The sequence below is a fragment of the Rhodamnia argentea genome, chromosome 5 (genome assembly GCF_020921035.1).
Source record: "Rhodamnia argentea isolate NSW1041297 chromosome 5, ASM2092103v1, whole genome shotgun sequence".
Taxonomy (NCBI): domain Eukaryota; kingdom Viridiplantae; phylum Streptophyta; class Magnoliopsida; order Myrtales; family Myrtaceae; genus Rhodamnia; species Rhodamnia argentea.
Genome location: NC_063154.1, coordinates 10,722,805 through 10,746,052, shown reverse-complemented (window position 1 = coordinate 10,746,052; position 23,248 = coordinate 10,722,805). Strand labels below are relative to the sequence as shown.

General features: G+C 39.8%; 1 protein-coding gene and 1 pseudogene across 1 annotated transcript; one reads left to right on the top strand and one right to left on the bottom strand.

Annotated features, from left to right (window-relative positions):
• Positions 1-7,116: 7,116 nt before the first annotated feature.
• Positions 7,117-12,430, bottom strand: LOC115747440. The gene is made up of 5 exons (XM_030683613.2): positions 12,068-12,430; positions 11,055-11,695; positions 8,465-8,662; positions 7,757-7,803; positions 7,117-7,677 (listed from the first exon to the last, which is right to left on the bottom strand). The coding sequence occupies exons 1-4, from the start codon at positions 12,327-12,329 to the stop codon at positions 7,765-7,767; spliced, it is 1,140 nt and encodes a 379-aa protein (XP_030539473.2). The 5' UTR covers positions 12,330-12,430; the 3' UTR covers positions 7,117-7,677; positions 7,757-7,764.
• Positions 12,431-20,055: 7,625 nt separating this feature from the next.
• On the top strand, positions 20,056-21,670 carry LOC115747479 (annotated as a pseudogene).
• The last annotated feature ends 1,578 nt before the right edge of the window (positions 21,671-23,248 follow it).

Here is a 23,248-nt window from a genome sequence, read left to right as displayed (position 1 = left end):
ATAGTATCACTGCTCCATGAAAGGATGTTGACAGAAGGTGAAGAAGTGAGGAGTTGCCTAGATGGATTGGTGATCCATTTTGATAGCTCTAGTACTAAGGTAGGGCAACAAAACGCGTTGTATCACGCTAAATCGCTATCAAAACATAATTTATGATTAGCTAGATAAGACATAAGAAAACAACAAAATAGCCAAATCTTGTGTATATTCGTAATAGAATTGATTACCTATAATGGTTATTGTAGTGGAAAGAAATGTACTTAAATTCGGAAATTCAAGATTTACATGCATGTGACAAAATTGATAGGTCTACATACAAGGCGATAGCATATAATAAGAGAGAAACGTTTTAAAATGTCTCGCTACATCTTGATTCATACGCAATAGTAACATTGTGGTCAGTCCACAGTAAGATGTGAAAAAGATTTGATACTAATTCTTGACATTGATCTTAATCCTTGTAACTTGGTTTTAGAGTGATGATTTATTAAATGAACAGATATTGATGTATATCCAATAAAACTGGATATTTCCTAAAACCTGTGCACATCTTAAGTTAAGTTCGTCGTAGACATTATTCATTGATATTCACCTTTTGTTCTTTCACTTAAACAGAGCTTTAATGATGATGTTCTCCTCGAATGCTTGGACAAAACAACACGTATGGTCAAGTTCGCATTCGTGAATAATTCTTCTTGCTATAAATGACTCTCTTTGCCTTCTACATCACTAGAATTCCGAGAGATAAGAGTGTAATAGCAGGTTTCCAATGCCAATGGTACAGTTGGTTTGAGTTCGGAACCAAATGGTCGGTCTGATTGACGTGCTTTGGTGTCGTGCATAGATGAATACAGTTGATCATATACATATGAGTCAAGTTACAGTGAGACATTTTAAAATATTTATCTTATAACATATGCTATGGCATTGTGTCTACACCTACCAACTATACTATAAGTACATAAATCATAATATATCGAAATTTTAATTAAGGTGCGCACCCTTGACTTCCGGTCATATCTAATGGCCGAAAAGTTAGTGGAACACATCATAGATTCATATCAAGCTCAATTCCCTCGAGTGAAAATTACTTTTATCATTTGTCTCTCTGCAACAAGAACTGAGCGACTCCTCTCACAAATTTCATAGCCTCCGAAGATCCGGGTTCATCCTCGACATCCGCCTCTCGTTTCTTCTAAACTCATAGGGTCGCGGGTATTCCGCCAGGAGCGCTGTCAGGCTTCAATCTCGACCAGATAATGAACGGGTTGAGTCGATGCTTGATGAGTATGACGGCCCTATAAAGCTTAGGACAAAGTGAGAATTAGCACAACATATGCAGGATATCCTTGGAAGTGATCGGTCAGTGACGATTTCTATACTGTGTAAGTGGATAGTTCAGGTGAATTTACAATCATTTTATGAGTTAAAGTAAGTACAAGAGTTGGAAATCCAATGGTCTATTATCGAAGGCGTACGGTCATGTAATCATTGTGAAGAGCTAAACATGACGAAGCTCGAGTGCTCACGCACCGACAGCCAAACATACTTGATAGTCGAAACTAAGTGTAGTCTTGCTGCGCCATTTTGGGAGTTTTGGCTGTGATTTCTCTCCTTACTTTATCCAAGCGATGCAGTTTCAAGAGAGGCAGCAACAAGAAACTTGAGTCTCTATCAAGGAAAACCAGAAGCACAACTCACTCTTTCACGCAAGTAGTGGCTACCATATTTTGTTCTATGGATCGATATTTTCTTTGCATGAATACTGATCATTATTTTGTAATTGACATGACCAATCAGATGTCGTCGTTGCCGAGGTCTATGTATGATTGTTGGTCATGAAGTCGTTCCCCATTATATGGAATTGTCGGGACTGATATGTCTCCGAAGAAAGACATAATTAGCTGAAAAATGAATTTTACGACAGAGAATGGGGTCGATTATTGTACCTTTCATTATTCATTAAGTTATAAACATATTATGGCATAAGCACACCGGAAATTCCAAAACTTATCACGAAAGTACAATTGAAGCCTAAAACTTTCAAAAAGTACAATTAAAAACTAAAATTTGTCACCAAAGTATAATTAAGACCTGAAACTTTTAAAATGTGCAATCATGTCCATTTTCAACATGGGCTTTTTTTAGCGCCATCACTTTTGGGATTGTTTTGATCTTTTATGTCGATAGTATTGCCAAGGAGAGGTACCTTACATAAAAATTTGGTCATGTGAGATTAATATTGTGAGTTCTCTCATGGCATATTGTGGTAATATTAATGCAAAAAACAACAAAGGACACCAAGGATTTATGTAGTTCAATCCGAATGTTGATGCCTATATCCATGGGAGGCCAGCAGCAAATCATCTAACATGATTGGAGAATCAAAATTATAATTACTCAAACCCTCGAGTGTTTTCTATATCTAAATTAGACATAAATTCGAAGTGTTTATAAATAAACAAGGTTGAAGCGCTCCTTGTTAGCAGGTCCCTACGTGCTTCTCTGTGTGCGTTATTTCCACTAAGAGGAGGGAGAAAAAATAAAACCACGACTTCCTTTTGTTTTTCCCTTCTGTTTGGCTACTGCATATATGGGAAAGCAAGTAAAATCGGACCGGAACGGGAACCGCTTGGATCTGACCGAATTGGTGATCCGATTCTCTGTCCTCAAAATCGAAATCAGTGTACGAGCAGTTTGGGTCCCGATTCTAGGGGTATAGGAGCGGATTGGACCAGACTGAAAAATTTAATTTCGTTTGTAATTTCTTAAACTCACCCAAATGCTTATGTATATTGTATTCGGTGGATGATAATTATCATAAGCTTCCATGAAATGGGAAAAACATAAGCATCTGCATAATTCTTTGGGCTCTGGCATGTGACTAACACGATCTCTCACTCTGGTCCAATTTACCCACCAGTTATCATCCTTCTAAGTCATTGAGGAAAACTGCTGAGAAATAATATACAATCACGGTACTGAACCATTCAATCTAATACCCGATTCACCGGTTTATGGCAGTGTTAGGGAGCATGGAGTTCGCATCAACGTGGTTTTCTCTCTTCACTGCTGAATCACGGGCCTGTCATGGCCAATGCCCATGCTATACACTCGCTGGTCGATTTTGGAGCATTACTGCAAATGTGTTTTTTTTTTTTTTTTCCTTTGTTGCGTTATCTAGGATATCATGAGACATTAGATAATTTATCGGTTTCATTGGACCGCCAGGGAATCAAATCGGTCCGATTTCCGATTCCAAAAATTGAGAACCAAGACAATTAGTCCGGTTCTTGATTCTTGAGGGGGAATCAGACTGGTTTAGAAATCAATGACCCTAATCGCAAAGATAGAGGAATATAGGCACAAACCTTTTCTTTTATTGCTCCTCTTTTATATGGCCTTCACGTAGTGGTGGCCACGGGCCGATTTGGGCCCGAAACCGGCCCGGGCCAAACCCGTAACTGGTCCGTTGACCTAGCCCGCCGGTTCCAAACCAAAACCGGCCCACCCCATATGGGCCGGTTACGAGTCCATGTTTTGTGGAACTAGCCCGGAACCCGCGGTTCCGAGCCTATTCCGAACCGGCTTTATAGTCATTTGAAAGAAAAAAACAGTTGGTAAATATAATCTAGGTGATGGTGGATCTTCCCAATTTAGTGACGTACAAAGCGGGGATTTAGGTAAAATTAGTAGAGTGTTCAAACTTTTGATGAATAGGCAAAAAAGACAAAATGAAGCAACATGAAATATTTCTGCAATAGAGACTTATTTAACCTTTTTTTTTTTAGTTTGGCAAATCAGAAGGCGGCACAACTTTTCCAATTCTAGAGTGGTGGATGAGGCATTCAATCTAGTTCTCAATTCTCGCTCCCATCGCAAGACAGGTTTTAGCAACTCCTTGTTCAACAGTTGCGGTTGAAAAAACATTTGTCGCTGGAGGTAACATTTTGGATGACCGACGTTTAAGATTAGCTCCGGATTCGGTGGAGGCTCAAGCTTGTGTTGATGATTGGACAAAGGCTCAATAATGACAACAAGAGATGGATCGCAGCAATGAAGCTGAATTCTTTGATGATGGAGATACCACCGCTACGGGTAGCGGTGCTGGAACGGGTAGCGACGATTGACGATGAGGTGAGTATAGGGTTATCAAAGGTAAAAGAACTATATGGGCTTTGATTCTTCCATCCTTAAGAAGATATGTAGGCGCTTAATGATAATTCATTAAGTTCAAGTCCTTTCTCCTTCCCTTTTTTCCTTCTCAAATTTGATTACAATTTACAATTTGATTATAATTTGTATTTGATAATTTATTATTTCATAATTTCATAATTTATTATTTTTATTTCACAATTCATTATTTAAAAAATTAAATTTAAAAACCATAACTAGAACCGGAATCGGCGGTTCCATTTTTGATTTTGAACCCGAACCAGGTCTTGAACCGACCCGGAACCACCGGTTCAAAACCAGAATCGGAATCGCCCCTTAAGGTTCCAGTTCCGATTCACCCATAGCCACAAACCGGAATCGCCGGTTCATGAACCGGAACCGGCTGGTTTTGGCCCGTGCCTATTTCTACCTTAATGAGTCCAGATAAAGCCTTCCCTCTTTCTAGCAGAAAAAGCGGAAAAAAGGTTCAGGTACAGACTTAAAAAAGGAGGCCAAATCTTGATTGGTCACCGGCCAAATCTTCTTACATATTTCCAAGATTTTCCTTGAACACCTAATCATTCCTCCATTACCAGTCAGTTTACATCGCCCAATAGGACCATGTATATAAACAGTTCAAACTAGAAATATAATTTAATATAATAAATTGATAATTGTATTTTATAAAAAAAAAATATGATCATATTTTTCTGGTAACTTAATAATAACAGATGAACCTCAATATAGGACGATAGAATTACAAAATTTCAAATCCATTGTCCATTTAAGGGAAAAAGGAAGCGCCAAACATGAATAATTCAGTTTTCGTCGAAGAAAAGAAACGAATAATCTATTTCTCAAACAGCTAAATAGCCAGCAAATGGCTACCCAGAGCTCCGTCGAGGACATTGACAATGTAAATTGACACCAAAAGAAAATCATGAGAACACCGCCCCGCTCAACTCTTCCTTTTCTCTTCTATCCTCTCGTCTCGTCTGCCTTTCGCTTTTCTCCGGTCACTTCTCTTTCAGGTTTCAGGTTTGGAACGGCATACGTGCTCTTGCAAATAAATTAAAAATGAAAAAAAAAAAACAAAGGATAGAAGGAAAAAAAAAAAAAATAGCAAGAGCACCGCTAACTATACCCTTCCACGAGGGCAAATCCGCCGGCCTGGAGAGTCTCCCTCATTTGTTCAACCACTCTATCCATCCTTTCTCCATCAATAGGGATCGGGCCATTAACTATCACCCGTTTAAGCCTAAAGGGCCGTTCATAAATCTCCTTTGCTGGATGACTCTATACGCTTCAGTTAGATAAGCGTCATCGGCGGGGGCGGCAATACATGCTTTTGCACGCTACAGACATCGCTCTCCTGCCAGCCCTCGCACTCTGCTGTGCGTCAAGCGAACGCGCTCGGCATCGGCGGTAATATAGGCTTTGCGCGCTGCAGACATCGCTCTCGTCCCAGTCCTCCCACTCTCCTGCGCCAAGAAAACGCGAAATGTGCAAACACGCTCGGCATAGAGAAACGTGCGTTGTTGGCTGAGCAGGACAAGATATGAGAGAGGAGTGGCGGCCATAAGGTTCGTTTTTGTTTGGACGAAATTTGGCAAAAGTGATTGTTACTTTAAAGGCGTGGGTTTAAATAATAGGCTTCGATTGCTTTTGAAAGTTCGATATATCTAAAAGTGTCAAATAGGTGAGTTGGATCGAATATGGTCTAATCCATTTTGATCTGTCTAACCCGTTTTGACCCTTATTTAATGACTCATATCTAACCGGATCTGATCCATTTTAATCCATATTACCAAAACACACTACTATTTTAGAAAAATCTCTACAACTCATTTAACTTATTTTAGCTCTTCGGATGTCTATTTTACAATATAAAAACTTCACATAAAAAAAATTAAGTAATGAAAAACTAGTAAATAAAATAAAAAATGATATTATAAAATACTTTCCTGTAATAATTCTTTTTAATTTTTTTTTAAAATTTAAATTTTTTAATTTTTTATTATTAATAAAATCCATACGTTTACTTAAGATTTACTATGATTGTTCTTCCGTCCCCAATACGATTGTCAGAATCCCCATCGACATGAATATCGATCGAAACTACATGGAAATTTAACATAATATTGTAGAAAACAAAAATAAAACGTCACAAAAATTGACCCTACGTAAGATGATGAAACCCCAACAGTAAGCATGAGCGAGGGCCAGTATGAATGCTATACATATATGGGAACAAACGTAAACTATCATAAGGAAGCGATTTGTAAATCGCAATGACTAGTAATTGATCCGCATTAAAAATGACATTGAGCAGAGACGACGAGCCACTACGATGCCTCAGTGTGTTTTTTTGGGTGCTTGAGATCCCGGGTTAAGACTCCGGCAACGGTCAGCGGGTGGCTGCGGTGGTGGGGGACGTCGGTGGGCGGTGGCCGTGGGCAGTGGCCCATGACACAACCCGAGTACGACAATGACTTAACCTTTTGATGAGTTGAAAATAGGTTATATGTGTAACCCATTTTTAACCCATCAGAATTAACTTCAATTTTTTGGACTCATTTTTACTAGCCATCTAAAAACTAACAACCTATATAGAACCTATTTATTCAAAATATGAGTCATTGACCCATATTGACAGCTCTAGATATGCCAAATGACTTTTGACGGTTGGAAATGTCCATAAAAATGATGAATCAAAACCTACCCGTTCACTTAAGCGCCCTGAAAGACAAAGTGAACCACTTATGAGTTAATTAAATTTCTCCGATCTCAATATTGAGTTTTCAATTTCCCAGAATTGTCTTCTGGATTGCCTTTGATTCTTGGATGTAAGGATTCATATGCTCTTCCATGTTCAAGGGTTGCCCATGAAAACTTCCACTTTATGTTCGGGCATACATAAAGCAACATTTGTAAAAAGTACTACGGCTTTCGGGCAAAGGCTTCAGCAAAGCTAATTGAAGATGACATGGAACAGCCATTGTTCATCAACCAATTGCCTATCAGATTAACCACGGTTCGCATGAGACATTATGACTCAAATGCTCAATACAAGTTCCCATCCAACAAGGCCTTAGATTCTTGCCTTCCCGTTTCTCACTTGTCACAAATCCTAACAAACGTACGGAGCTATCAATGCATTGCTGTATCTGGCCATGAATGGAAGAAAGACCAATATGTTTATTTACAGTGTGCTAGCAGATGAGGGGAAAAAAACACATAATGACAAGCAAGGGCTAGCAACTTCATTATTAGCTATGGATACATGGTAAATTTGACAACCATCGCTGTAGTCTACTTTTATTGCAAAATTATTGCTGCCGAGTGCTGGTGTTCATACGGAAAGCAACACAAGACATAATTTAAGAGCTAACATGTCCTTGCAAACAGCATGAGCAGATGTAATCTATCGCATCCCTGCATGACGGGTACATCTCTCATTCAAATGGCTGATTTCCTTCTCAACACGATAACGGGTTCTCCATTCATGAAGCTTGTGTGCTCATGCACTGACAGCCAAACATACTTGGAGCAGAGTCTAAGTCTTGCTGTGTCATTTTGGGAGTTTTGGCTGTCAATGCTGTTTATACGTTATCCAAATGATGCGGTTTCAAGTGCTATCGAGATCTCCTGCAAAATAAACAGTGCATTGCATCAGATTTGATCGATAACAGCACCACCTACACCATTAACCTCACTACACATAACAGGACATATATCTTCATGGTCGAATCGAATGTTATCAATGTAAAAAGTAAGTTCAAGTTAAGAGAGAGAAACTGAAAATAGAATGTCGAGGCTACATTCATTATCCTTAAGCTTCACTTAAAACTGTGCCTATTGACACTATTTTAAGGCTTCACGATCGGATGTTATCAACTCCACAAGCATGCATCCAAGCACATCATATCATTTCCTACTTGGCAATAGCCATGATTTGAAGGTACAAATCCAATAACTCAAAAATAATAATGGTATACCTACCTGTAGAAACGTGAACAGCAGGATTTCTTTTTCTATTCATAATTTCAGAGCTAATCTCCTCATAATATAGGATGAGAGAAAAAGAAAACATGTGACATTATCTAAATCTTTGCTTCCTCCAGAGAGCAAAAGACATATCTATGCTTACCCTAAACTGGATTGGTGAAGTACTTTTTTGGATGAACAACTTCAATGAGAATCTTATAGGGAGAAGATATTCCAGCAGTTTATAAAACTGGGCCATACACATAAAAACAATCTCTGCATCCATAAGATGTACACATGCATGCACACTGAATGCACTTACCTTTGCTTCTGCTTCACTTGATAATATGCATCTTGATGTGATAGCACGCCCATTATCAAACAGCCATCCAGCCTCACTACACGTTTCACCATTTTCTCTTTCTCTAAGTGAACACCACAATTGTTTTGGAAGCAACACCAGCTTGCTATCGTCTCTCACCAATCTTTGTACACCAACTTCCATAAGTTCCATGAGTTTCTGACATTATTTGATAGATTCCGAACATATTGATCAGCTGATTCAAGACATTGGGATATACAATAAAATTTTGACTACTAAAAGCTGCAAAGTTATTTGAACAAAGAATACAGCCATATCTCCAAACAAAAACTATATTTGACCAGCTTCTTAGCCTATTTTCCAAGACAAAAGGAAAACAAAATTGATATCCCATCCACATCCTATGTATCTTCAACAAAGCCTTATCAGCTTATAAGTCATATTTACACAATTTTCAAGTTGATGGAAACATCGCCAAGCAGTTCCAAAAAGTACATTGCTGATTAACCCCCATGGCAAACCCTCAGACGACCTATCCAAGAGTAGGGGGTAGATCCTCAGTTTGGAATGAAATTCCTTTCTTAGCTACTATGCTTCTTTTGGGCTGGTCCGATGCTCTCTGTCATCTTCTCATGAACCAATTTTTGCCCTTTTCTACTATCTACATACACTTTATTCCTCCATATGTAGCCAGTGTATACTCGGAGCGAGTAAGCGTGCAAAGGGATATTGCTCTTACGATAACATGTAATGATGTTTTTTAAAGGAAAAGAAATGATTCCCTCTTTTTTTGGTTACTGTACATACAAAAAAAAAGCTTAAAGCATGAACCTTGAAGATAATTGACTTTTGGACCCTATCCAGGTTGTAGAACAATTAGAAGTGTTTGAAAGATCTTTGAGTAATGATTTTCGGATTAATTGAAGTCCTTACTGGCAGTTCTCAAAGCAAAATCTGAATGAACAGACAAATGAGTCAATTGTAAAACCAATATGAGGTGCAAACCACTATACGCCGTAAAAAATGCAAGAGATGATATAAAAGGTACCAATGATAGTCAACCAAAATGTATTGATTATGAGCCATGGCTCTCCTTCTGATTGAATTTGAAGATAATAATAATAATAGGAAAAAAAAAACCAATTTCATCCTCACTTTTACTCAATTACCACTTTTTCTCCTTTACTCCTCCAAATACCAATTTGCATCCTTAGATAAAACCTTATGGGCAAAAGGACTTAATTGCCCTCTGTCTAGAAAACAAGCATAACTCTCAACTCACCAACCACAAAACTCCAAACTCTAATTCTTAAGCCCGAACAGTAAAACCCATGAAGCCTCACTTCATCAACCCACCACTGCCTCTGTCGTAGTATGCTGTCCTGCCACCCTCCAGCCATGTCTCCCACTGTCCATCTCCACCGCCACCCTCGACTCCAAAGCCCCATTTGATTCTCTAGTTCTTTTTTCTTTTTTTTTTGGGGGGGGGGGGGAAGGTTTGTGTGGTTGGTTTTGTGTTTGTGCTTTCTTCTCCGGTTTGTGGTCTCTCTAGCATCGAGCTTGGGCTTGATGGTGGATCCATGGTCTCCGGGCACTGACCTCCGAGCATGGCGGTTAGCTGGTGGCACAAATAATAGAGAGAGAGAGAGAGAGAGAGAGAGAGAGAGAGACGAAGGGAGTGCTTGGGGTCGACACAGGTGAGGAGACCAAGACAGTGGCAGTGTGGCAGTGGCTATGGACATAGCGACCGAAACGGGGTAAGGGTGGCTTGTGCTCCAAGTTGGGAAATTTAGAACTGAGATGGGGACAATTAAGAAAGAAAGTGTCATTTTGTGGCTAATTATAGAATGGTAACCCATCTAAGCTGCAAATTGGCATCTAAGATGCCCAGGGTTGAACGTGTTAATTGTAAAATTAAAAAAGTGAAACTGGTAATGGAGTAAAATATGAGGATGGTATTCGGTAACTTCCCACAATAAAAATTTGTTCCATCAACTAAAATCTTTTTCCAATATGAATCTAAGAAGATTGTTGGTTCCATAACCTTGAATTTTGTGTGACTTTATTGCCATAATCATGTTGATGAAACATCAACACCAACAGTTATGCCTCAAGTTTGTGACATCGTACTTGATTTGGTGTAAAAAATTTACCAAACAAGTCTAGATCATCAGAAGATAACTACAGCACTTTCAAAAGAACAGATTTTCTCGTCTCCTTAGCCTCGTCTATCTACATGGCATTGTTCCTGAAGACCCTACTCAACTTGGGTTTTTTATCGCACAAAAGTTGAACTCAAAATCAATGGGAATGCCCTGCCCAATAAGACTACTAAACTATGTCTCATCTATGTATCACGCAAGACAGCGCACCACTAAAGCACATCACAGATTAACTTCGTTCATTGCAACATCATCACAGAGCATCAACAAAAGAAGAAGCAGCAACCGTGTGTAAACAGAAATAAGCCCAGACCACTTTAGCGCAGAAGAAAGGCAAAAGGGTCATCAGCAACTAAGGATCCATGTAAGAAACACCATACATTGAGACTTCAGTGAACAAAAAAGTGAATGAGAGGAAGGAGACTCACATCTTGAGAACTGTGGAAATTTGCCGTAGAAGTGGGGCCCTGCCAAACACCGACAACATTAGAAGCCGGCATGGCAGGAGTAGATGCAAAAGCAGAATCGCGGATAGAACATCCCCCCAGTTGGTCACCGTTTTTAAATGGCCCATACCATTGCTCGCAAAAAACCCTAACACCTTTAAGCAGAACCTTGTTGTTGGACACATGTATGACCTGAGTTATCCTCACACGGGACTCCCGGTCTTGGGGATTAATCAAACAAAACTCCACCTCCAACATCTTATCCGTGACCTTGTCTTCCATTGGCCAAACAGAAACATAACAGCCGCTAGATTGATAGGCAAATGCAGAAGCTATGCCTTCTGCTTCTCCAACACATCTCTCATCGATGCTATAGCGTGTGGCTGCATCGGCTTCACATCCCACGGTGGGAAGCAACTTAATCACCTTGTAATTAAGAACACGTTCTTCAGCATTTGCAAGAGTAGGGCACTGAGTCTGCCAATCAAACACTTTCACCTCCCACTCCCTGTAAGCTTCGGGCACAACCGACTCAGGAAGCTCAATTGGCTTCCCTTCGCTGGAGAAGTCCGCCCCGAACCCATCCCACTCACCAGATATGTTTCTGGCGAATTCTACCCAGGCTTTTCACATACGCAATATCGAACGGAATAGAATTTCAGGCAATCGAATAAAGCTCTCAATTTTAACATTACAGTAACATCATCGCATTTTTCGCTAAAGGAATCTAACCAGAACAACGACAAATGAAATCGCTCCTCACAGTATCTTGACCAAATTAAACTGAGTAAAGGTTTCAGTTCTAAGATATATGGGTTCAGAACAATGAACATTCACTTCAATTATGCGATTGTTTCCTTTGAAATCACGCCACAGTAGAACACCGCTTCCAATCTTCTACAGGAATAAACTCAGTGAAAGATGAAATTTTTCCCACATACCCACTTCGCAGACTGAAAAATCATCAAAATAGAATAAAAGAATTTGTCACTTACTATCAGCGGTACTCTCAGGAACTTTGACACCTGGGATTGGAGAGTTGGCTATGGACGGTGAAGCACAAGGGCTCGAAGAAAGCCGAGCTTGCTGTGACAGAGAGAAGGAATTGCAGTGAAGGCCAGAAGTGGGGAAAGGGTGAAAAGCCCGAAGCTTTTGAAGCTTCGGCGATGGCGGAGGAGCAACAATATTGAGGGGCGTCCTCGCGTGGGAAGATAGTATGGAAGTCCTGCTCGTTGCAGAGGCTGATGCCAATGCCATTATTCAGACGATCTTCGCTCTTCTTCTTCTTCTTCTTCAAGACGACGAAGGTGGTGGGAAGTAAGAGCGAGAATGGTCGATTGATTCCAGTTTGGACTGAGAGACACATGGACCAGAGAAAAACACCGGTCAAATTTAGTAAAGGTAAGTACGGACTTCAATAAAAATTGAATGTTCCCGAGGGGCAGAGCATATTCTCGTTTGAGTGACTCACAAAGCATTTGCTTAAAACTAAAGAATCCTAAGACATGTAATAGAAGGGACGAAGATAAAAACAGACACATACATGTAGGCATGATCACAGGCCGTAAACTGCCGGTTCCAGTTCATGAATCGGTGGTTCCGGTTCGTGACCACCATGAAATCGAAACCGGCCTATGAAGGGGGGATTCGGATTCCGATTTGGAACCGTCGGTTACGGGGTGGGACCTGGGGGGAGGGAAAGGCTCTTTCCCTATTTTTTTTTGGCCGATTTGGAACCGGCCCGGGACCGGCCGGTTCGGGGCCGGCTCCTAATTTTTTAAAATCGGAACCGACCCGAGGGGCCCGGCTAGTTCCGGTTCGAAACCGTCGATCTTGGTCAACGAGCCGATTCCGGGCCTAAATCGGCTCGTGGTCATTTCTACATATATGCCGTCATTTTTCTCTGGAGTACGTGATAAAACGATCTTGACCTTCCTATGATAAAAGTTATCGTTTCTTCTAACGATACATGAAAAATTATTCATAACGTATCACGAGGGTGCCGCATTGGGGGTGGCCGACGAGCCATGATTGCCCTGTTCAAACAGGGCCATGCTTGAAAAAGGATCGGCGACCCATTCCCAAAAGCTGAAAAGAATCAGTGACTGTTGGGTATATTAAGAATTTAAGAGTGCGTATGATAAGGAATTGGATTTCTTCTCCGGAAGTGCTTCTGGAGTAGAAATTTATTTGGTAATTTAACTTCTGAAGTAGAAATTCGTTTGGTAAAAAAATTTACTCCTAAAAGAAATTTTCACTTTTAAAGTTGTTTTTTTCTCCAATTTGAGAAGTTAAAAAAAGTGGCTTCTCCAACTCAAGAAGTACTTCTCGCCTTACCCTTTTTTTTTATTTATCCCCTCACCCTCTTTTCGATCATACCCACATTCGCGAACCTCCGCCGCCGTAGACTATTGCCCATCGCCGATCTCCACCGGCCGCCGCCTATGACCACCGCTCACCATCGCTTGCCCTTGCCCACTGCAGACCTCTACCGGCCACCACACGTCGACCGTCCTCGGTAGCTAACCACCGCCGTCCTCCAACAACTGTCACTTATCGCCACCTGCGACCGCCGCCACCACCAACCGCCAACAACCGACCACCACGCACCGCCAACCTTCATCGCCCACGACCGCCGCTAACCATCGACCACCGCTCACGTTGCCATTGCCCAATCGCCGTCTCGGCCACTTGAAATAAAAATTAAATAATATTTTAATAATAAAAGTTAATTTTAAAGAAATTTAAAAAGTTCGAAAATGAAACAGAAATTTTTCGGCCGCCTATAATAATTTTTCATAGAATATTTTGTGTTAATGATGTTTTAGAAGTAGAAATTTTAAATCATTACCAAACGAATTTCTTTGATCATGAATAATTTACGGAGTAGAAGTAGAAAAATCAACTTCTGATCGGTAGTTGATTTTTGAAACATAAGTGTTACTATGCGAGCCCTAAACGTCCGATGCTCAATCATCACCATCTCCTTTATAAATTGACTCCCCCTTCTTTCTCATTTTTTGTCAATGTTCAATTCTATTTTTATATAGGGTTAATACCATGAAAAACCCTAAACCGGTACACCCGTGACAAATTTACCCTAAATTATTTTTTTGACCACGAAAAACCCTAAACCGGTACACCCGTGACAAATTTACCCCAAACTATTTTTTTGACCACCAAAAATCCTAAACCGGTATATCTGTGACAAATTTACCATAAACTAATTCTTTTGACCACGAAATACCCCAAACTGGTACACCCGTGACAAATTTACCCCGATTAAATTGATTTAATATCACGAAAAATCTCAAATTGATAAATGCGTGACAAGCGGATGGTCAAAACTCCATCTTGGTATACTGTCAACCGTCACGTGTCACCAAATCAACAGTTTGACGATTAAATTTAACGAAAATTAACGAAGGGTAAATTTGTCACATGTGTACTAGTTTAGGGTAAATTTGTCACAGGTATACCAGTTTGGAGTTTTATGTGGTCAAAAAAATAATTTGGGGTAAATTTGTCACAAGTGTACCAGTTTGGGATTTTCCGTGGTATTAACCCTTTTATATATTACTCCCTAATGCTCTTGCTATAGTTAATATAGCACGAGCCGTCCCGGGCAACATGTGAAAAAGAAAGAAATCGTCCAGAGCCATCTAGAGAAATATGACCTCGTAATTGCGCTTCCGAACAAGGCACATGAGCGGCAAATTGAAAGCCTAAAAAAATGTTACACAACAGAAATGAAATTTATCACAGGGTTCTATAAATAAGCAATCTGACAAAATATTCTAGATGCGCGCAAAAGCACTAAACATCTTAATCTTACGAGGAAAAATTATAATAAAAAAATTGTAAATAAAGATACTAATTCAATCTTAAACTTCTTCATTCGATCAATTTAATTGTAAATCTATTAAAGAATTGCCAATGTAATCTTTCTGATTAATTTTGGCCGGAAAGCGCCGATATGGACCCCAACTATTCTATGTGGTACGATCGACGCCGATGTGGATACTCTTTTTTATTTTGTTTTTGTTTTCTTCTAGGACCAGCAAGGGTCGCCGGCTAGTCCTTGTTGAATTAGTAGAGAGAGAGAGAGACACAAAAAAAGAAGAAGCAAAAACTCATTAAAATTTTAAAAATTGTTAGTATTTATCAACGTTAGTGTTGGTCGGGTCACGTAGGACAACGAGCAATCTACATTAGCAATTTTGGGTTAAAATTGACTTGAAGGATTTTATTGGCAAATCATCAAAAATCTAATTATAAAGTGGCAAAATTGAAAAATGTATAACTAAATTAGCATTCATATAAGGAAGCTTTTATTCTGCTGTTATGTGACACCTATAGCGTTAAAATATTACCCACCGCATTTGTATGAGCAAAATCAATCTACGTGCATGCAACATGAAAATGCATTGACTATGAAATAGTGTATACAATGTGTTAAAGAACATTTATCATGTCAAAGACAAGGAAAAAAAAACGCACTTGACCAATCCGAGTGTCACGAAAATAAGCACCACATCAATTACAACTCTATTAGCGATCAATGCAAATGCGCACACGCACATTCAGCACTTCTTATGGTGGCTAAGCCTCGAGGGCAAAAGAATATTTCTGAGAATCAGATCGCTAGTTAAATTAAACAATAAAGAAATATATTTTATATGGACAAAACCTGCACAACCGACGTCGTTTGATGGCCGCTCTAGGTTAGCTTTGTTCGCTTGTTTGTCCGCATGCACCGCCACGTAATTTTTTTGGCGGATGTCTTAGATAGGACCATGGTCGCAGTATATATTTATTACATCATTGTAAGTTCAGAGTTTTTGGCGATAAAAAATTTTTTTGGAGCCATGGCAGACGTGCAAAATCTCCTCCACGAATTGCGATATACTACTTGTGCTGGACCGACCATTTTGACCCAATTACTAACTGAGTGGAAATAATTGTTGCCTCTATATCATGGGTTTGAGCCACAATGATCATCATCTCTTGATCCAATCTTTGCTGCTAAATTTTCCAAGCCCTTACTTAGTCGGCGGTTCATTACAAAACGAGTGTTGGCCATAAGATGTACTGTAAAGAATATAAGGTTAAAAAAAAAAAGAACTATGACGAGCATATTTTGAATTAATTTAACGAGAAAAGTTTTAAAAATTTAAAGTGTCAATGACATACATTATACTTTATGAGAAAACGATATGTCACAATTACCTTGAAGACCTTGACATTTTGACATTCGACTACTTAACAAATGCCTTAAATACATCGGATAGCATTGTTATTAATATTGCAACCCGAAATTATGACTCGATTCAAAGTACATGATGACGAGTTGGTCAAATAATTTGAAAGCTTGATGAGAAATTGAAAGCTGGAAATATCAAACGTCAATTGAGATGTGCCCTCTATCTTCTCTAGCTAAACTCAAGTTTTTAGCCCACTGGATGTGAGATGCTATGTTTACTGCAAGATAAAGGGATGATATATATATAAAAATTAGCCCCGGCGGGCTTCTTATTTCTTAGCCCCATTTGAGATCAATGGTTGAAATTTTACTCTGTCAGAGTATATAAAACCGTTAGAAAAGTGAACGATTAGCAGTTTTGTATAGTTCATCTAGATAACGCCAAGTGATCAAATTTGTGGAGGTCACATCCTCTCAAGGGATCTAGGCAAAAGCGAGTGTCTTTTTGAGGCCAGAGGCTACCATAGTATTTTGTAACGACCCACCTTGCTTTACTTAAATTTATTGTAATTGTGCCAATTCAATTCATTGGGTCAATTTTGGCTGCAAACCACCGACATGAACATCGGTCATCCTACGTGGCACGAATGGCGCTAACATGAATAATTTTTTAAATATTTTTCAAACTTTTTATTAATTTTTTTAATCTTTCTTTGGTTTTCCTCTTCCTTTTCTTTTTCCCTTTTTTTCTTTTCCTTCCTTCACCCACTATGGTTGGCAAGGGTCGCCAGAGGTTGCCTTCCATCGGGTGAGGGTTGTGCATCCCTCGTCGACAGCTGGCAAGGGTCACGGTCCTCGCTTGGCATTGCCGTGGCCTCATCGGCTTCGGGCGAAGGAGGTCTCGCCAGCCTTGCCGACCGCGGGGGAAAGGTAGCCATGGCCTCACCGGTCGTGGGCAAGGCAAGGTGAGGCTAGGCGAGGCTGTCGCCCAATGGCCAGCTTGCTTCGGCAAACCTCGTCGACCATAATGGTGGAAGGAAGGAAAATAAAAATAAAAATAAAATAAAAATAAAAATAAGAAATTAGCTGGCCATGTCATATGGACACTCGGTGTCTATATCAGCAATTTTTGGCCAAAATCGATAGGATGGATTGAATTAGCTAAAATATAAAAGATTTAGGACTTAATTAGCAAAAAGAAAAGCTTATGATTGAATTGGTATAATTGCAATGGGTTTAAGATTTTTTCGGTAATTTTTCCGTAATTTGCCGAGTGACCATGAGATCGTGACTAATAAAGGACAAATGTTAGTTATCAATGGGGTCTTTTCCGTAATTAAGGACAAATTTTTCCGCAATAGGTTTATGAAGCACTTAATGGGGTCTTTTCCATCTAATGTGAGACTTTGGGATATCATGACTTTTGCTATTACCTAATTGAGCAAACAAATATTATGAAGGAAAAATCATTGCTTATGGGCATCAGTGAATTCTTTTTACAATCGTCGATGTCTATATTATGTATTTGTCGATGACCATTTCATATAAGCCTATCAATAACCATACCGGTTTCATCACCAAACTTTAGTTGACTAAATCGACTTTGTGTCGTGTTGATTATGAATACTCCTCCAAATAGTGAAGGGGGAAAATGGGGTAGCAAAAGAGAGGTTTCTATGTAAATGACCTGTACCCTTACATATCAATCATCATGTTTAAAGACAAGAATTTTGTCAAATTAAGTACGTACCAAAAAGCGCGATAGGTCAAATGAATCTTCACACGTGAAATGGATACGTGATTATTTCTCGCAATCGATAGATATGAACTCAGTACATTTTAAGAATTAGTTTATAAAGAGAGTGATCACTATAAATGCATATTTCAAATGGTTAGAAAAAAAAATTCAAACACCAACCATGGTTCTAATTATAGGCATCGATATGGGTCTTCGGCTCACTCTTTAACCTAGTTTTATTCATTTGGTGGATCTTGTCCATGGCGTCTCTCCATGGGTAGGGTAATACACAGCTTCGTGGATTTATTAATGATGCCATAAATTATGCGGGGAAAATCCCCACATTCAGTCCGCTTATAAGTAACGGTGAACTTAGCCGGCCTAAGTGCGTATATTGTTCTTCAGAGTGAGGTAAAATGGCTTCTTCTCCGTGGTTCCTGTGCCTCGGCTTCTCGCCTCGGGAGCGACTTGGGCGTTCGACCATATCAAGTACTTCAATGGCGATTCCGAGATTCAACTCTCTTGACAAATACACTGGTAAGGGACATTGTGACACTTTTAAGTACCGGTGCAAGATCTCCTCGGACTCAATTTCGTCTCGCGAATGTAGCTACTTTCGTTAGCACTCCGATAATATTGAAGTACGGATCCGAAACCATATAAAAAGAGAATCGAATAGACGAGATCTCTCGGCTTGTGGATTTATTAATGATGTAGAATGATAACTAATGGTTCCAAATTAACGCGGGTCAAATTTGGGATTTGAGTTAAAGATAGTGATTTTTTATAAGATTAAAAAAAAAATATTCGGGTTAAATTTGGCACTCGAGTTAAAAATGGATGATTTTTTATGAAACAAAAATAAAATAAAATAAAAGGTTTGTTTCGTGAAAAAAAAGTCTCCAACAGACTATGGAGGGGCGGTTTTATAAAGCTGCGCGTCTCAAGCGGGAGGGTTTGAAGTTTGAACCGTCCGATACCATTAAGGTCGTCTTCTTCAATGCGTTAGGGTTTTGGCTCATCGTATATATACGCTCAATCACCCAAAAATCACACGGCAGTTTTCTTCTCGTCTTCAAAACAAGAAGCCATGGCCAATGTGCCCTCTCCTCTCGCTCTGCTTTTACAAGCCTCCGAATTGGTGCGCCAACGCTATAAAGATTACAGTATGGCGCATCTCGTAGCGACTGCGAACAGGTAGCAATTCCAGTTGACATTGCGATTTTTATTTATATTCTAACTTCCGAATTTTTTTTTTTTTTTTTTTTTATGTTTCGTTTGCGTTGGTGGTAGTAATATTCTTGAAGCGCGAAGATGCCCGAAGGTTTATGATGCCCAAAGAGCCATGGATGATGCCAACGATGCTTATGTAAGACAAGCTTGTAGAGTCCTCGGAGAGGGCACATTAGTCGCAAGTAGCATGGAGGAGATTGAAGCTCTGTTGGTGGTACTCAGACGTGTGCCGCCTCATCGGTTTCTAAGCGTGGTGATTCAGGGCCCCGCATCGCCGGGAAATTTGGTAGATCCCCTCGTAGCACAAATGAGGGTCACTTTGGAGGACGAAGGCTTCGTGTTGCGGCATGGGTAGGAGTGTTTCTCTACCGCTCTTTTTCCCTTTTTTGGCTATTTTTTTTCTTCTCTCTTCAACTTTTTTTAGTCTAATCTATTTGCAGGAATGTCTACGATTTCCTAAAGCCTTTAGTGCAGGCTGCGCAGCAGCCGGCCCCGGCGGAGCAGCAGGCTCCGGTTCAGCAGCCGGCTGGGGGGCAAACTTCGTGGCGGTAGACTAAGCGGCGTCGGCTTTAGGAGGCAAGAGAGAAGCAGTTGCTTTTGGTCTTTAGTAGGTGGGAGGGAATTAAGTGGGGGGGCTGTGGTTAATCTGTCTGTAAATAGCTAAAGATTGTTCTTTCAAATGAAAAGCTTTTGGATTGGATTTGGTTTCCTGACTTTCCAGATATTTGTCATTTTGTGTGCGAAAATGTTTAAAATAGAGCAACTTTGGTGGTCGGCACGATTCTATCTGTTTTGGGTGAGCCGCTAGCATGGAGGATGAGAGCATGAATGAAGATTTTGCATCCCGGAGCTGTCCTTTTAGATTTTGATGGCACCAAATGATATGGAAAAGCTTACCGGGATGAAAATCAATATATCCCTACTGATCGCTCACTGATTTGCGAGCTGTGTTTCTCCTGCTTTCTGGTTGTTAGTTTTATATGCTTCTCATTCTAGATATGATGGCGTCAAATATAAGCAGGCTCTCTTTCTCGTGCGCGCGCCAATGTTTCCTATGTCATATGACACAAACTGGATATGTAACTTGTTTTCTCATCCCGTGCCCACGTTTTAAGTTCACTTTGTTCTTCTAATCAGTCGTCAAGGGAGGGTCAGGTTGACAAAATGGTATTCTCCATACACGCAGAAGGAAAGGAGTACGGTATTGTCCTTATTCCGACGTACTGTTTCTTTAAACCTCACCGATGATTCTTGATAAACTGGTAAGATTTGAGCACCTGAGATTAGTGGCTGCCTGCTGTAGTTCTTGTCACCTACCTTTGTGTATTGTTTCTTCATGCCCTGTTTTACTGATATGCTCGTATGGTAACACTGTCATCTGAGAAAGTTGAACAAGAACTCAGTGGATTAGTTCTTAGTAGAAGACCTAAACCCTGCAATTTTGTGGAGTAGAGAGGACATAAGGTTGTTTACAAAAGGTTATTTTATGAAGATCATTTAGATTTTCATCCACAGGAGACTACATCGGTTCAGCTTGTAGCAGGTTGCGCTATTTTTTTTGTTTTGCTTTTTTTGTTTTTTTGGGTCCAAGTTGGATTCAATGATGTTGTGCTGTTATGCCAGTCTCTATTTTTGTATTTGCGCTGATCAGGATGACAACGAATTGGAGGTACTGGAGATAATTCATCATTTTGTAGAGATTTTGGACCTGTACTTTTTCAGTGTGTGTATGAACTTTTCTATTCATGAAAAACTAAGATGTTTCTGTTGAGTTCCTGATCTCACCACAATTTCTTTAACTCTTCGCAGGTATGTGGGTTGGACTCTGATATTTAACTTCCATAAGGTCGGTTATGCTCATTCTGTTAAAGAGTAGAAGTATTTATCTTCTCTTCGTATTGCTTCATTCATGATAATTAATGATTTTGCGAAATGTTTGTTGCTGTCAACATGTAAAGCTTACTATATTTTTGGATGAGCTCTTGAATGTTGATTGCTGGTGAACTTAGAGTCAAGCAAGAAAATAGTTGCACGATTGATAGCAGCTCAGGTTTCTCTCTCTCACCCTCCCTCTTTACTATATTTTGGATGAGCTCTTGAATCTTGATTGCTGGTGAACTTAGAGTCGAGCAAGAAAACAGTTGCACGATTGATAGCAGCTCAGGTCTCTCTCTCTTTCCCTCCCTCCCTCCCCTGCTGGTTTGCCCACTTGTTTTTATTTAATATGTGCTTTCTTATGAACTTTTATTTCAGTTTCTCTAATCTAAAGACCACTTTGCCATCTTGTGATAGGATTCACTTGTGGGAGCTGCAAAGGTACAACAGAGTTAAATAGGTACCGTTATTGCCCAAGCAGCCAATTGGGATATACAATTGGCTCTCGATTCCCCGCTGCACCCGCTGTGCTTGAAGCATGCTTTCTAACTCTATGCTTTCCTTGTGACGGTTGAGTTGTCGGTTTTGGTCGTTGATGGACCTACTATGATGGTTAACGCAACATATAATGTGTGATACACTTCCTATAATATGCTAGTTTGGAGTGTTTGTGTTCGATTGAATATAGATATACACAAGATCCTCGGTGAAACAACTATGAGTTCTGATCACCCGAAAAGGTCATTTGTCACCCGAAAATTTTCTGCACTAGATTCTCCTATTTAAGATATTATGTCCTTGGAATCTTCTAAACCATTGCTTGTAACTTTGGCGGGAGCACTGACATACTCCATCCTGAAAATATTCTTCTGAAGTCATAATTCCGCAGTGTAAGCAGTTGCTGCAGAGGAACATGACCCACCTAAGTTTTTAGTCCTTTGGCTCATCGTCTTCATGGATGGCCCTAGAGAGAAGCAGTTATGTTTGGTGTTTCTTTTTTCTAGTGATTGAAGAAGATGATGATAGCTCTTTTCGATTTAAGGAGGGGATTAAGTGGGGAGCTGTGGTTTATATTGATCAAATCTGTCTTTTAAATCTAAAGGTTCTTTCAAATGAAAAGCTTTTGGATTTGGTTTCCTGACTTTCCTGAAATTTGTTGTGTAAGTAGCTTTGGTGGTCGGCATGATCCTTCTTTCTTTGGGTGAGGACTCGCATGGAGGATGAGAGCATGGATGAACATTTTGCCTCCCAGAGCTGTGCTTTTAGATTTTGATGGCACCAAATGTTATAGAAAAGGTTACGGGGATGAAAATAGATATATCCCTACTGTCCACACACTGATTTGGGAGCTGGGTTTCTCCTACTTTCCGGTTGTTAATTTTGTATGCTTCTCATTCTAGATATGATCGTCAAATATAAGCTGTCTCTCTCTCTATCTCTCTCGCCAAAATTTACCATATTGGCCTTCATAAGACTCAAGCTGGATATTTAACTTATTTTCTGATCTGTGCCGTATTTCAGATTCACTTTGTACTTCTAATCAGTTGTCGAGGGAACGTTAGGTTGACAAAATGGTATTCTCCATACACACAGAAGGAAAGAAGTAAGGTATTGTCCTTATTCCGAGATACTGTTTCTTTAAACCTCATCAATGATTCTTGATAAACTGATAAGATTTGGGCAGCTGAGTTTAGTGGCTGCTTGATAAACTGATCGATGGTTGAAATTTTACTGTTAGAGTATATAAAACCGTTAGGAAAGTGAATGATTAGCAGTTTTGTATAGTTCATCTAGATAACGGCAAGTGATCAAATTTGTGGAGGTGACATCCCCTAAAGGGAGCTAAGCAAAAGTGAGTGTCTTCTGGAGGCCCGAGGGTACCATAACATTTTGTAACAACCCACTTCGTTTCACCTAAATTTATTATAATTATGCCAATTCAACTCATTAGGTCAATTTTAGCTGCAAGCCGCAGACATGAATATTGGATGTCTTACATGGCACAATCGGCGCTAACATGAACAAATTTTTAAATATTTTTTTCTAATTTTTCTAATTTTTAATTTTTATTTGAGGTTGCCAACCATTGGGTGTGGGCCGCGACAACTTCGTCGATCGTTGGCAAGG

Coding starts and splice junctions, on each gene's coding strand:
- LOC115747440 (XM_030683613.2), bottom strand. CDS start 12,329: ATGGCATTGGCATCAGCCTCTGCAACGAGCAGGACTTCCATACTATCT. Junction 8,663..11,054: donor ATTTCCACAGTTCTCAAGAT/GTGAGTCTCCTT, acceptor AAATAATGTCAG/AAACTCATGGAACTTATGGA. Junction 7,804..8,464: donor CAAGTGAAGCAGAAGCAAAG/GTAAGTGCATTC, acceptor TTTATTTTGCAG/GAGATCTCGATAGCACTTGA.